The 16,850-nt window shown below is 42.7% G+C and overlaps 1 protein-coding gene across 3 annotated transcripts in view; it reads right to left on the reverse strand.

Annotated features, from left to right (window-relative positions):
- The window catches only part of fgd (faciogenital dysplasia), a 61,717-nt gene extending 45,389 nt beyond the window's left edge, over nucleotides 1–16,328 (reverse strand). For all 3 annotated transcript variants that reach the window (XM_023299267.3, XM_023299266.3, XM_035943400.2), the window contains exon 1: nucleotides 15,964–16,328. In XM_023299267.3, coding sequence (XP_023155035.1) covers nucleotides 15,964–15,985 — 22 coding nt within the window. In that variant the 5' untranslated portion in view covers nucleotides 15,986–16,328. The remainder of the gene's footprint in view (nucleotides 1–15,963) is intronic.
- Nucleotides 16,329–16,850: the final 522 nt, after the last annotated feature.

Genomic DNA, 16,850 nt, shown 5'->3' on the forward strand with positions numbered 1-16,850 from the left:
CTGGGCCACCTCTTGCTGAACTGATTGAAATTCTCTGTGTAGTGAATTATGCATCGCGCTGGACGGGTGGAACAGGTGCTGCTCTCCGCCGCAATAAAGCTAGCTGCTCAACCCAGCAGACCTGAGGAGGTGAAGTCTTTTCACATGAGGGAAAGGACGAGACAGAAAATAAGTGCTGCAGCCGCCCTGGAGGGCAATCCAAAAAGGGGAAAAACCCATTTCAAATAAGAATAGAGCCTTGCCTTTGTGGGTTATCTAATGAGGCATGATGCTCATGCCCCCTCTTTACACCAAAGAGAGGAATGTGAGCTGTGGGTTAGAGAGGAATGTCGAACCTCTCGCCATCTTGTTACCTTTTAATCTTACATAAGGCAGAGATTGCTGCTCAAAGTGCTGTGAAAGGTGCAAATGGAAGATAGACTGTCATGCTACAGACTGGAATAAGAACATTGAGATAGAGATAGATTCACTGGCGGGGACTAGAGAGGGTCTAGGAGATACAGTGAGCTGGCACAGTCCTTCCACCCTTCTGTCATCCTTTGCTACTCTCACTAATTACAACAAAGATCTCTTTCCATCTGTCCACAAAGAAGAAACTTTGGATGATTATTCACAGTCTCTGTTGCACACTGGAATATTGACGGCTAAAACGAGTCTAAATCTTCTTCGCCCCACTAACCTAAGGAGGGCATCTGTCACACATCTGCCGAGTTGGGATCACCAATGACACACACTCCCTTCCATCACTGTGGTACTCAGACAACTGTCTAAAAATGGAATCTGGTTTTAACACTGCAAAATGATGTTTCTTTCTGCATTTAATGCCTAAATTAAGGTCAACCAATGAGACCGAGCCAGCAAATTACATGTTTTTTTTTCCCTTTCAACGGATTATACTGTGAAGAAATTGAAATGTGTGTTGCCACAGTTCATTACTGGTGGTCCGATTGTCTACAGCACAGAGACGTACCCGACAATGCTGTCAACAATATGCAAAACATAGCATCGACGCCGTTTGAACGCCTGTCAAAGTTCTGTCAACTGGCTTTCAAAAGACTGTGCTGTATTTGTTTGCACACACACACACACACACACACACACACACACACACACACACACACACACACACACACACACACACACACACACACACACACACACACACACACACACACACACACACACACACACACACACACACACACACACACACACACACACACACATAATTTCCTTCTCTTTATCTAGTTCTGGATGACTGCAGGGCACACTGAGGACTTAGCCCAGTTAGAGTCAGAGGGGACTCGGTACAGAAATCTGCATAGATAAATAGGTATTTTTGTGTAAATAGCTCAGATCAATCGGTAATGTGATGCCGTGGCACACTTGGTTTGGTTGCCTCAGCACGAACCCAGCGGATGAAAGCCGGAAGGAGGACACTGGGCTGTTGTCATGGAGACAATTCACATTCCATAGCACGCCGACCCGACTCTGGGATTTTTCCAAAAGGTCCTCGCACAGAAAGACACCACAGGCAGATGTATAAATAAATCCACACACAGCCACTTAGGCAGACACTTTCACACAAGCTTAAGCTGAGAAAATGAGTAACTTTCACAATCGCACGCCTCTGAAGGTCTCAGAGCGGCTGGAAGACACAACAACCAGACAAACCTCAGCAGAAGACAGAGGTCGAGGAAGGACGCGGCTTTAGTCTTCCAGTGTTACTGACACACATTCATGTTGACTCATTAAGCCTCCGGATCAGCTTTCTCCAGGGGGAACTGCACTCACAAAGATTCAATAGGCGGATCAATTAGAGCTTTCAGAAGCAAATAAGATTAGATTAAAGTTATGAATGAAGACAGGTGAGCTCATGTGTCACATTTTATTGGTGGAACTCTTTTGTTGTTGTATAAAAAGAAGATTCTTTTATGGTCATTCCCAAATATCTGCGGGCTCAAATATTGACCCCGTCAGCCACCTTTACCTCAACTCCTCAAACATTCAGCAGCTAAAAATCAAAGAGATGTTTTAAATTACTCTAACAAGCACACTGTCATCCGTCGTCTCTCAGGAGTTACAGCCTCTCTTTAAAGAAGTCATTAATATTTCACCCAGAGGAGAATCTTTTAATTCATTATTAATATTTAAACTTATCTTCTGGGGAAGAGAGGTCTTATCTGAATTACAAAGAGGCTGGAGCCGAGCATAATCCGTGCGTTGCGCCCCGACAGAAAACTGACGCATTAGAACTGCAGTCCTGTTTTGTTAAAGCTGAGCTGGCTGCTGGTTTGAGATCTGGAAAATGTATTTCTAGACTGGTGCCATACTGTGTGAGGCTGCCTGGCCCGAGGCATGGTGGCAACGATGCAGAGAAAAGGGGAAAAAAAAAGTAAAAACAGTTGGAGAGGAGAAAATGAGATACTAGAACAACACATTGCAAAAAGTAATCCAAGTTACTTACTTCCCCTACTTCATAAAATACACGGTTGCATGATCCTGACAATTTTCAGACAATGAAAACTTTAAAATATTGTAGAGGGAAAGTGAATTGCCTCAACCTAATGTAACTTGTTGGTTGAACATGATTTCAGTTGTTGTAACTCAAAAACATTCATTCAAACTGTAATTCTTGCATTTTGCATAGAAATCAATACTGCAGTTAATGTTTCATCGAAAATAAAAATTACATTTCTGCTTTTATCTCAGTCTGAATTCAGAGAGTCTAGACTTTATTATCAACATCAGGATTACTGAAAGAATATCTTTGCATTTCCAGTTGTTCTGGAATATTATTACAGAGAATACACTGTGGCGTGACAAAGATAAGTCAACTGACTATGTAATTTCTATGAGTCTTTATTTTAAAATCCCTATTGGCACAATGCAAATTAATCAGCAGAATTACTTTATATTGGTTTATAGAATCATCAGAATAACAATCATCACTGTATATGGCAAAAACATTAGAAACATCAAAAACACATTCGAATCTGACTATTTCTAGAGCTTGATGAACACCTTTAAGATACTATAGGAGGAATGAAGTACATTCATCAGTCTATAATGCTTCCTTCAGCGCATGTAAACATTTATAGGGAGTGGATATTGAGTTCACTGACAAACAGCTTGGATAAGATGGGTGCTTCTGGTGTTTGTGGTTTAAATCTTTTCTTTGGTTTTATCCATTACATGCTCACAGGGAGCTGCTTTGCTAATGTGCTCCAATTTAACGCACAAAACTCAGTGGAACTATTAGAATATAATTAGAGGGTTTCAATTATTTTATCTGGTGATCTGCTGTTCCACAATACTGCAACTGTTAAACCAGAGGGGTTTAGAATGAAGCAGCAGTCAGCTTTTCACTAATGATCTCTGTGAGCTTTTCTGCAGCCCATCAGACAAGATGAGCAGGAAATCCAGGAGACAGTGAAGCATTATTAGAAATAGCTGACAAAAAATGCAGAGGGAATGTTATTAGGATTGGACGCCTGTTTGAAGGTCAGATTATTGCATTCAGTACAAAACAAAGTCATTTTGGAGGATGAAAAATTAAAAAACACTCACATTTCAATACATTTTGGAGACTACGTTGATTATATACAAGATTTCTCCCTTTCACTGCTTGGCTGCGCTGCTCGATCAGCCTCGAAATATGAAATTCTGCTTGTGGCAGCTCAATATGTAGTGTTGAAAGAGGTGTGATTGGTTTTCGAATGCCACACCGTTTATTTCCATCCTGTTACGCTGCAGCGCTTTGTTTGGAAGCCGTGTACGTCCTTGAGTATGAGCATGAAAGGTGCGATAGAAGCGAATATCCCCATGATGGTTTGTAACTATTAAAGGTGTGACAGTGAATGTATGTGTGTGTGAGGATGCACACATGAACGTGCATCCACCCACTGTGGGTTCGGTCATCTGACGAGCAGCAAGCTCATCTCTCCCTACAGCGCCCAGATGGCCTGTGATTATGCACGGCTCAGTAGAGATTACCGTGCAGTAGAGACAGAAAGAGAAAGAGAGAGAGTAAAAATAAATAGTTCAAATGAGGAAAAAAGTTGGCACAAAATGAAATGGAAAAAAGGTCAAAGGAACAGAGCGAGGGCGATGACGTAGTGCAGCGAGCTTCACCCAGCACAGCATCAACCGAAGGCAAATATGCAAAGAAGCCCCACAAACACCTCGTTCTGCGCTGAAACATAAAACCTACAACCAAAATTACAGGCTCAAGTTTCCTGTGCTGCATCATGCTTAAGAGAGTAGCGGGGTGACAGATATATGTGAGCGTGTCAGAAGGGAATGTCTAGTAAGGAATACGCAGGAGGACATTTGTCACCAGCAGCGATGTGACATGATGGATCACACACAGGCAGGAAAGTACACCCAAAAGAGCAGTGAAAAATGATCAACGCTTCACTGAACCAACACCATTTAGCTTTGGATGTGTTTATTGGGGAGCTTCACTTGGAAGGAAAATGTACAGAATGTTGTCCAACCTGCTTGCAGGAAATTAGTACACATAAAAACCAAAGGCTGCAGTATTTTCAGTATATATCCAACAACTTTTATGCTACAGTCACCTATGGGGAAAAGCTGCAGTAATATACATCTGATTTAAACTCTAAAAACAACAAGAGCGAAGGAAGAATGCAAAACATCCAACGCTGTGAACAGTCAACATATTTACGACCTCAGAGAGCCCGGTTATCACAAACACTGAAACCGAGAGTAGCACTCAAGTCACATTTCTTCCTCTGGATAAGATACAGCAATGACGCAATCCCTCACTGAGTGTCACTGAGAGAAGTGAGCCCACAAGCTACTTATTGTAATAGGTTTGAAGCTTATTGCGGTTATGAGTGCTTTACCTATAAAGTGTATTGCTGGCACACTCTCCCAGCTGTCAAGCAGATCAGATGAACACGCACACCTCGAGCTGTTTTTGCTTTTGTTTATCACTTACTGAACGGGGGAGGATGTAGCAGCAGGGTCATGCTGCAAAGGGCCAGCAAATGTGTGTGTGTGTGTGTGTGTGTGTGTGTGTCTTAACTTAATGACACTCATCACTCACCTCTCAACAGCAACACAGTGATAAATGGCAGGTTAACAACCTCCAGTATATCAAATTCATATTTCAAGGATGTTTTTGGAAGAAATTAATTACAACAATTCAGCTTCAGGCGTGCAAAGCAGCCGGCGGGCGAGCGAGCTTTTCAGAGAATCAGCTGACGTGCCCGCTTGCACGCAGATATGAAACACACAAACACACGCGCACTAAAACACAGATGCCAAGCAGACCTGAGGCAGTTTGCTGTTTTATTACATTCTGACCTTTCGGGATCGATGCAAATCTAATGAAGAGCTTGTTAGTGAATTAGGGCTTCGATGAAGGATAAAAGAAAAAGGTAAAAGCCCGGAATAACTGTTTGAGGAAGATAATCCACAGTGGGCCACAGGAACAGGATCCATCTGTGTGGATGTAGCTCTCATCTCCTCGTTAGGCACAGGGTGTAAGGACTGTCCTGTGATGAGAGCTGTGGCTGGACGAGGCGTGCTAGGAGGGGAGGGCGTTACAGTGAAGTGGCCACATAAAACTCACAAGTTCAAATCCCTGGGCGATGTTCTAAAACAAAGGGAGGATCTGGATGAAGCATCTTGACATCAGGACGGGGAAATTCTCAACTGCTGTCAAAAATGCGAGTCATTTCGACCATTAGAGCAGCAAGCCAGAGTCCAGAGCTATCCTCTTTCACAAAGTCATTACAGAAGCAGAGTGTGATAAATGGCTGACAGGCTGTGCAGGCTATAATAGGAGAAAATAGAGGAGATAGCGGGGAGTCACCCTGCTGTTGCCAGGGTGACCTTCAGTGTGAAGCACCTCGATGACACCCAGAAGCTGCTGAAGCTTCGGATCCGTCTAACAATCAGAGATACGGCACCAGTAAGGCAGCAGAGAGCGCCATTAAAACCTAGATAATACCAACCTGAACCTACAAATGTCACAAATACATTACTGTTCAGCAAGGTTGTCAAAGATAATACATATTCCTTCTGTTGTAAGAAAGAGAAACAAAATAAAATATACCTTTCCAACCTTTATCTTTAAGGTGTCCCTGTTTTGTTAAAGTGACTTGGTAGGTGGGTTGTCTGAGTGGATTTTAGCTGTCTGAATGGTTTCTGTCTCTTCATGCATTGTCAGAATGACTTGATAATGAGGCCAGGCCTCTGTTGGGCAACACTATTGTGGGGTTTCATGTTAATCTTGTCACTGAGGAGAGCTCTTCATAAACTTGTGATGCTGCAAAATAAATCTGAAAGCCTCCCTGACAGCATGTTTAGCACAGAAATGCAGTAACAATTACTTGTTTTGATCACTTTAACCAAAGAGAAGTTTGCTTTCCTCTTTAAAAAGGCCCTATAAGGAAAAAACATCCAATCACACACAAAGAAAAAGCAAAGATTGGACAAAACATTTGTAATTTTGTTGCAGAATATTTATCTTTTCCAGAGAATAAGGGCACAACTTCCGGTCTTCTTTGCAGCCCTACCATGCACCAGGAATAACATGACAGTGCCATCTAGTGGTGCAAAAGCAGCTGCACACTCAACATAGCAACATGTGCATAGATCACACTCTGTGACATGAAAAAATTATTTCTGAATAAAATAAAAGACAGATTTCAATGCAGGGAAAACCCTTTTCCCCTGCTGAGTGACTGTAAAAGCAGCTGACAGAAAGCACACAAGTATATTTGTGTCGGATACATCTGCAGTCTCAGCAAATCATAACACCAAGCTATGAAAGCAGCATCTCTCCTCCCAACTCGCTGCGATTACAATACAGAAAGGCTGCAAACAGTACAATAGTTTCACACTCACTTCCAGTAGAGCCTTATACTGCACTAAATGAGAGCCCTGTTCAAACAGCCGTGCCATTCAAAAAGGATCTACTCAGTGACAGGCTAAGACTGGTGGCGTGGAGGAGAGATGGGGAGACGAGAGCAAAGGAAAAGTTTGGAGTTTCTTGCAGAGTGACAGGCCCCGAGGCTGACTGTGTGTAGTCCAGCAGTGCAAAGTGTTAAAAAATGTGAAAAATGTGTAAGAGTTGGCTTTTGGTAGCAGAACCTCTGACAAGATTTACTCAGTAACAAAAATATACAGGCCTAAAGGAAGGAAGAGGAAAGAGGGCGAGACAATGGTTAATCACAACAGAAGGGCAGAGCAGAGGGGGGAGTGGAGGGGGAGGGAGGGCACCCAGGGGAGAGAGCATGGAGAATTGAACACAGGCTGCCTTTGTTGGCTGCAATCAGCCAGACTAGGAAGACATTTACAACATGGTTTATGGCTGCATCAGGTGAGCGAGTGTGAATGGAGGAGTGTGTGTGTGTGTGTGTGTGTGTGTGTGTGTGTGTGTGTGTGTGTGTGTGTGTGTGTGTGTGTGTGTGTGTGTGTGTGTGTGTGTGTGTGTGTGTGTGTGTGTGTGTGTGTGGTGATTAGGAGGAGGCTGGGGGTTGGGGAGGGTTTAACCTCGCAGAGAGAGATCAAGGATGAAAAGTCCTGGAGGAGCTGCCGAGGCTGCAAATCATGTTAAATTTACATTACTGCTGACCATTCTCTGAAACACACCGTCTCCGTTTCTTACATTGATTTCCAACCTTCCGGGCAGCAACTGTGTCATTTCACGCTAGTATAAAATTAAACTCGTGGACATTTGATACGGGTGATCAATATCATTGTCAAAGTTGCACCATCAGCGTGCGGAAATGATGCTGTTGGTCACTGGTGGTGCGTTCAAAGATGCTCCAGCATTTACAGGAAGGGGCAGTAAAAGAAGCAGAAACCACGTAATGCAAAAATTACTGAACTCACATGACTGCTTGGTTTTTGACTAACTTGAAAACACTGTACTTCTCAGCAGCTCAGAGGAGCATCCGTAAAAGCAATAACAGAGTTTTTGTACAAAGTCCTCCTCATAAACAGAATGCCCTGTAAAATAACAGAAGCCATTGCAAATCTAATAAATTTCTTTGGAGGACTTTTATACCACAGAGAAATCTATGGAAACCGACTTCTGCCTGGAGGATTATAAATTATGAATCTAAGAACAAAGCGCCTTCCCAATGCTGGACTGCTGAGGCTTAGATCAATAATAAAAAATTAAAAAAAAGACATAAACAAACTTTATGGGAATCCCTTAAAGGATAAGGCTGGTGATATTCAATATTTTGTTACCTTCAACAAATCATGTGCCAAAAGCAGTCAAAGTCAACTGGTCGCTGCTGACAGTGTAAATCTTTAAAAACTGACTATGTACGTTCAGGCAGAAACTGCAGATTTTTTTGTATTGTTTGAACAGGAGGCTATTTTCAGCAGGTAATTGATTCGCTAGAGAATATTTATGGCCGAACATGTCACACAGCACAATAGTGTGGCTGATTGATGTTTCTGGACAATGGTGGAATCAGCTATATCAGGATTAGCATATCCAGACAATAGATGCATTCATTTGAGCTTAGTTTGTTCATGAAAAATTGGTCAATTATTTCCGAGCCTTCCTTTTGAAGAAGTGTGACCAAGATACACTGCCTTCTGAGCAGATGTTTTTGTCCATACAAACTACAGATTGGTGACAAATATAAGAAAAAACCAACATGAAGTGTCTTAGCAAGGTGTTGGACTGCCAGCAGAGCTTCAATGCGCACTGGCATTGATTGTTTACATCTCTGGAGGATCATTCTCCGAAAAGATATATCCTCATTTCGTGTTTTGATGACAGTGGTAGAAAGCGTCGTGTCAGACATTGGTTCAAACTCTCACACAGGTGCTCAAATGGGTTGAGATCTAGTGACTGTGAAGCATATGATTCACAATATTTGCATAATAATCAAATCATTCATTGACCCCTCCTGGCCTATTGATGGAGGCCTGGAAGAGACCACTGCCCTCAGGATAGAAATGTCACTCACTGTATTGATTTGAAATGATTCTTCCTTTTACAAACAGACAGGTGGACCCAAACAGGGCCAAAAAAAAATGTCCCCACAGCATAATAGAGCCACTGGATCCTCCCACTGCAAGGGTCAAGCATTGAGGCCAGAACCATTTAGTTTACACAACACATGCACTCGTTCTTGTCAAGAATATTGTGAAGGATGAATTCTCTGACCATATCATGTTTTTCCACAACTCTGTGAGTTTTTGCACCACTCAGCTGTCAAATGTGCATCCGTCTTTGTTACGAGGGGTTAATGCACTGAAACCCTACTATGGTATCTCTCTGTGTAATTGTTCAATGACGTCCTGCATTGACATTCTCAGTTACCTGAGCATTAATGTGCACTGTGGACCACAATTTCAGATCAAATTTACTGATGTCCTCCCCATAGATCTGAGTGTAGATATCACTTAAATCACTGTTCCTACTGACACATTAACCAATTGTTGTGACTGAAGCTCCTGCCATCTGTGCCCAAACAATGATATTTTATTTTCAAAGGGACTTAGATCTTATGATCTTGACATCTTGATACAAAATCAGAACTGACCAGCCATGCTCAGCATTTTCATACATGCCACAATTAAACATACCATGTTAATTGTACTATGCAGTGCTCTTGCATAAAAGCATCTGCATTTGTCGTGTTTGTTATTCAGATTTTTCCATTTGTCACTCAGCTTGATGTAAGGTTGTATTGGAAAGACTATTTCTAAATTATGTCAAATGTGTAGATTGCATACTTCAGTTTCTTGTTACTTATCAGCCATGCCAGTGTATTTGCCTGACAATACACTGTTCCAACTGCAGTGGAACCTTTTTTTAGAATGTACATGGTATAAAAAATTTCCAACAGAGTCCTGCATATGATCTTCCTTGCAAAGGCACATTTATTTGCAACATTTCAGTGCTAGACCTTCATCGGGCGAATTGTTTCATACAAAAAAAAAAAAAAGAGAAGCCTCCTAATTAGGGAGTGGTTGTGACTCAGCCACCAATGAACATACTCCACATACCATAGTAGTGGCATGATACACAAAACATTCCACAGAAAATAAAAATTACAAATATATCAAAAAAATATTAACATACAAGGGTAACAGGGGTTACATGTGAATGTTTAAAACCTGCCAGGGGCCAAAACTGCTTTCTCAGAGTAATCTTGACTGACAGGTTGCATGTGTAGAATAACCTGCAAATGCAATAAAGAAATCTCCCCCCAAAAAACAACCTACGTAGATAACATTAAATACAGCAAAGAGAAAAGGTGAACATAATTTATGAATCAGCAAAATAATAAATTAATGCCAGAACAACCCCAGTACAATAAATAATACAGTCAGCATCTAAGCCTCCAGGATCCATACAGGATTAATGTATGTATATAATAATAGAATGCTGATGCTAACCATTTAACCTAGAGGTGACCTCCACCTGGCTCTTTCTGTCTCCCCCTCCCTCCTCTCTGCATCCCCCTGCCTCACCCCAGTGTGTACAGGAAGCCCTGATTCCAGAGAGCCTGCTCTTCTGATGATCAGAGAGTAAAAACACAATGCCTTCAGTGTGCTTAGAAAGGAGCTCAACTCATAAAATGCACACACACACACACACACACACACACACACACACACACACACACACACACACACACACACACACACACACACACACACACACACAAAGGGAGAGAAATAGAATGGAACATGCTTTTACTATTAGGGCTCTTTTTTTTTCTTTCCATATGACTTTCCCAGGAAAATCCCCCTCATCAGGGTAGGTCCGATCCAGACAGACAGCAGACGGCAGAAGAGGCACAGATACAGACAGACACAGAGGGCTGTGACCTTCTAGCGCTGCGACTGAGATGCAAACTTTCAGGGTGTGAAGGACTACTGAAATGGGATCAGATCCCAGGGCAAAAATTGCTGATTTCAGATTTTTTTTTTTTTTTTTTTCATTTTTAGAGCGACCGCGGAGAGTCACTCAATTATCCTCAATATGCGCCCCCAATCTCAGAAGCTTAAAAGTTCTCCAGACTAGCATCTGGCTTACATACGATTTGATACATGTAGACGACCAGGATGAGATTAATTCAGTCTCGGGGGTAATGCTAAACATCTAACATGTCAGTCCTTTATTGGGTGACACCGAGTAATTCTGTTCATTTCTAGAAGGCCTCAACAGTTGGTACCATTTAGGAAAACTAGGTCACTTCCGCCTTCTGTGTATGTGTGCGCGAATGTGTGAGTATGTGTGTGTGTGTGTGTGTGTGTGTGTGTGTGTGTGTGTGTCAGCCAGACCCTAAGCCAAGAGACCTCCAGTATAAACATATTGTGCAGGAAGGACTGCTACTCTGAACAGAAACATCCTAATACCAAACAGTATTGGACTCAACACGAGCGCTATCCTCGATGTCGAACTCCAACTCACTCTGTAATTACTTAGTTTAGGAAAAAATATCACTCAAGCAGCAGTGTGACCTTCTGATGGGACATTTGTTCATTAGCCTACTCTCTTAGATACAAATGTGGTGGACAAGAGAACAGAAACACCTGCAAACAGCCACCATAATGATCATGAAGTTGAATTTATACGTCTCTAAAACTAAAAAGGTCATTATAGCTGTAATGAAGGCAGGTTTTTCCTGTGTTAGACTGCAACAGCTTGAGCTTGGTGTGCCTAATAAACTGGCAACTGTATAATTTTACAACACTAAACTATTAGTTTCGACTCAGCTCTCTTTATGACAGACGCCAAAGCAGACGTCTGTTGACAGATGAGGCAGGAGTGTAAATACATATTAATCTCTTACAAACATAGAATCATTATTATTAATCATTATTCTCTTTGCTTTTTAACTTTATTTTGGTTCCCAACTTAGTTGCCAGGACTTAAACATTAATCTCAGGAGCCCCAAGATGATAAATGATAATAAATGCACCTTTTATGGCTTTTTAATTTTACTTTCTCCTCTCTGAGCTACTAAAATCTTTCAAATATAACAATCCAGGAATGAAAAATAATTCATCTTCGGTTCAACTACAATAAGGTCATACCGTGTGACGAGGTGTCACAAGAAGATATTACCTCAAATCTAGGTCAGGAACCACTATAGGCCGTTTCCAGCTAAATGGAACAGAAGGTATGGTTAAAAGTTGTGACAGTAGACTTTTTCAGCGACTTAATAGACTTTAAAAAAATAATCCGTGGAATTGCATATTGATGGGACAATGATTCTGCAACACAATTTCAACACACCTTCCAAAGCATCCCGCCTGAAAATGGTGCAAGAACCTGTTCAACAGGAGTGTCAATATAACTCCACAATCTGTTCACTGTGGACATACATCAAAACAAACCAGTTTCTAATCCCACCCAGATGAGTTTAAATGCCTCAGTTTGTGTGTAAAGTCATTATCCTCATGTAAACGTAGGTTATGTGCACCGGCTTGGCCACACTAGACTAATGTCACACCGGCAAACCTAATAAAACACAATCTTATCGAGTGCTGAGGTAGATGTGAAGTCATTTACCACAAACCCTCCAGCGGCTTGACATGACAACAGACATTTACAGTCCATTAAAGCTCTGGCAAATACGCTTAAGGCTGAGTTTATAGGTGTGTAGAGGGAGTACACAGTGAGCAGGCCTGGGCAGACAGCTGGATTATTTAAAATAGAAGTGCATCTGCTCTTGAGATATGCGACTGAGCGACACCTTCTGTGTAGCACAGCGCAGGAAAACAACTTTCACAAATGGCCTGTCAGAAAAACTTTCAATCACTTCTGAGGCCTCTTTCCTTCCGACACGCAAACACAAACTTCAGTGTCGTCTTCGCAGCAGCAGGAGCCACACATGACCACCATTAGGAAAATCAATGTGACACTCAAGCAGGCCGGGAAAGAGCCTGAAGCCTCTGAATGGAACTGAGTCATGCTGTCTCACACACACATAAGTAGATGAGAAAGAGACGTGGAGGAGCAGACATGTAGGGGATCTCTCAGGGATCGGTTCTTACGGGAAACCGACCAAGTTGCTCTGTCGGGTCAGTATTAATCAACCTGGTGTTTGCCTCGCTGTAAACACAATGCTAAGTCATAGTAGCTGACTGGCGACGCTCCATGTAGTTCTCACATCTTTCAGCGATGAAGGATCAGGAGCTAATATTAGCTGCTGATTTTAGCTCTTTGCAGATACCACCATGTTGGAGGACAACAAATGGCAGAAGGGAAATGCCAAAGATGTTGATGGAGCAGTTTGTGGGTCTGTTAAAGTAGCTGTAATTGATAGTTCTAACACGGATCCAATGATTACTACTAAAAGGATATCACATCATGTCATTGAACTTTGTCATTTCCCTCAGTTTATTGCTTAGAATCACTCTCTACAGTGCAAGTGCAATAAAAAAAACACAATTATTTTCAAATAGAAACTCCTTTATCTAGGCTCAAACAGAAATGTAGAGATAAGACTTGGTGATTTTAGGGCAGTCATGTGTTGTGGCTGTTTCTTGTAAAAGCAGTATAATTTCAGCCCTGCACACCTTTGTTGCATCTCCAGTTCTGGCACGGGTTGCCAGATATGGTTAGTGAGCATAGGTTTTGTATTTGTGTGTATTTAAAGCCTTTCATATACAGTCTATGGTGTATGGTGTACATACGGTCTATGGTGTCTTTGTTTTGCATTATGACACCTCATGGTGTCTGCAAGATAAGACCCTTGCTGTATGCTTGTCTGTATTTAAAATAACTGGTAGGTTACATAGAACCGAAAGCAAGCTAGCACTTGTAAAATTAAAGGGAATGTACATTAAGAGGAACACTTCTTCCATTAAATTTACTTGATACCTAGAAAGGGAAGTCACATCCCGGAGGTTTGAAACAGTTAGTTTCTATACAACTGTGTAAAATGCAAAAGCTTTGACTTTAGGGCTGCTACTATGTATCAGATAAGGCTAATTTCTCCAGATATCCTGCTACCAATGCGAACCACGGACTTCATCTTCATTACCTCACAGCTCAACCAAACAATCTCAACCCAATCTTGCAAATACTTGTGGCAGTTTCCACTTTTTTTTCAGCTGGGCAGATAATATTCTCACCATCCTTCCCGCTCCTGTGCTGTGTGTTTATGTAGCGTCGGGGGGTGGAGGTGTTTACATTGGCTCAGTTAAACACAGACAGGCCCAATAGCTTTTTGTTGATAATAAATAACCTAAACAGCCACGCAGGACATCCACGCTGGAGTATCTCGCTGCCACACATGGACCACCATTGTCCTCCGTTTGTGGCCGACACACTCGCCCACTTTTGAGCGCTGGCGTAAACAGAGTGTAAAACAGAGGGCTGAAGTTTGTCAGGAAAGTTTTATGGAGTTGGAAACAACTCTGAGGATTGAGGTGGACCTCAAACTGAGAAGCACGCTATCTATCCCACCGCAGTTTATTTGTGATGTGGTTTGTTTTAATAGATTCTCCAATGATTTGATGCAAGCAGCCTCACAACCCTTTTGACCCTCCCATCGTAAACACAAAAATAAGCATTAGAGAGCGCAACGGGCTGCTTGGAGTTCCCATGTGGAAGGAATAGAGCTGAGGGGAAAAGACATTTTTAAAAAAAAGAAGAAATATTTCATGTGATGGCAGTTGCAGTGGAGCTGTGCTGGAGAGAGGAGGGGGGTTTAGGGCAGGCAGAGAGGGAGATGAGGGGGCAGAGATTGATCTGGGACAGTGTGGGAGAGAAAGAGGCAACTGCATTAAAAAAGAGCGAGGCCTTGGGAATGAATGCGTGTGAGTGGGAGAGAAACGATACACTGCTGGACTGCCGGAAAAAGAAAAGTCCGCCAGGAGGACGGCAGATCGATCCCTCCCCTGAGTCCCACAACAAACACGCTCTCTTTCTCTCTGCATAGCTCACCTCTGCTGCAGCCCGACATCGTCCCATCAGCACTTCATCTCTATCACTCTCCCTCCTCTTTCATACCCTCCCCCCCTCCTCCTTCTTTGTCTGCATGCTACCACTTCATTCTGAGGCCTCTCGTGAAGGATCTTGAGATTCAGCTGAATATTCTGTGGAAGTTTCACACTACTAAACTCACTGTGGTGGCTTTGATATGGGATGTTAAGGCCAAACGCCCCAGACCTGTCATCTGCAAGGACCGTGCAAAACACAACGCACAACACATGAACAATGATGTGGACACGGCAAATAAGGAGCCATTTGGAAAGACATAAAGAGAGAAAAACAAAAGGAGCAACCACCCCCTCCCTTTGTGACTGTGGTGGAAGAGTAACGCAAGCAAGAGTTTCTACGAATTTATCTCACCATCAAAAATAGTGCTGGCCCACAATGAAGACAGGAAACCACAGTGACACACACGCAACACGTCCTCCGATCACCCAACAACAGATGGACAAACTTGCAGAAACTTTCAACACAGCTCATAAGATCTGCATCACACACTTTCCTCCAGTCAAATCACATTCCTCACAGGGACACTGTGCCTCTAATAACCACACATATTACAGTAAGGAGGGCAATGAATGAGTCCTGTTCTAATCATCATTATTAGAAACCAGTGTGGCTACTGTTCCATTTCCACTCATGTATGCACTTAATACACATATATTGTGTTTGTGGTGTTGGTGTGTGGGGTTTCTGAGGCAGATTTGGAGGCAAAACTGAGGTCAGAGCTCCTTCCGTCAGGCTTTGGTAACCTTTTCCACCCCGTCAGACTCAAGCCTCCAACTCTACACCATTAATGTGACTTTAGATTTGTATTTGTAGGGGGCTAAACAACTGTGTGGAGCTGACGCGGCCCTGCAGCTGCCCCGTTGACAGCTGGCAAAAGCATTTTGGAATTCAAATCCTGTGCGCAATGCTAGCCATGGCCATTTGGAAACAACTTGAGGAAAACCGCAGAGAGGAGAAAGAGTTGTGTTTGTTAAGGAGATCAAGTCACTTACCCGTGGCTGAAACCCCCTGCATTTTTGCACAAACTTGCTCTCCGGTTTTTCTCTGCTGAATCCGGGCTTTTTCCTCGGAGAAACTGGCAGCAACAGCAGCAGCGGCGGCGGCGGCGGCGGCGGCGGATCCAGCGGACGGTGGACTAAACTCGGAGGAGCGCCTGCACTTCTGAGCCTCCCTCCTCCTTCCTCTGCTTTTTCCTTTTCGCCGACAAAAACACACACACAGACCCGCTAAGGACACTTCATGGTTTCCTAACGGACGCGAGAGATGTGATCCGGGTCAGTTTTTGCTGCAGAATAGGAGCGCTATATTCCTCCATGAAGCGCGTTCCTCCTCCTCCTCCCTCTCCGGAGACTGAACTCTCTCCTCTGTGCCGCTGGAAAAAAAAAAAAAAAAAAAAAGAAAGAAAGAAAGAAAAAAAAGAAAAAGAAAGAAAATGCGCGTTCCCGTCGATGCAGAGCGCGAGCACGACAATCTCATTCATTGAAAGCATGAGAAAATAAATAGGCAAATTAATTCTTTGATTTAACGAACCGCTTAGAAGCATTCTGTTTGGTTTTCTATATTTCGTCATTTCATGTTTCTATTTTTATTTCCTGCTATGATTTGGCTCTGAGGCATGACATGGGCTGTCACGTGAAGTCATGAAAAGGATGAGGGCCTATTTCAATGGAAAGCTCTGCTCTGAAAACTCCACATCTGCCCATTAGTGTGGGGGGAAAAAGGAAAAAGATCCTGGAACACGAATACTAAGTGGCACTGCATTTCCATGCCACTGCTCAGGCTTTCTCCTGATCTTTTAATTGATCATCTTTAGTTTTTCAGAATGTTCAGTGGGTGCACTCAGCTGCCTCTGTGAATCATTGTAGAGAGTAATGAGGAA

This window comes from Amphiprion ocellaris, chromosome 8 (assembly GCF_022539595.1).
Source record: "Amphiprion ocellaris isolate individual 3 ecotype Okinawa chromosome 8, ASM2253959v1, whole genome shotgun sequence".
NCBI lineage: Eukaryota > Metazoa > Chordata > Actinopteri > Pomacentridae > Amphiprion > Amphiprion ocellaris.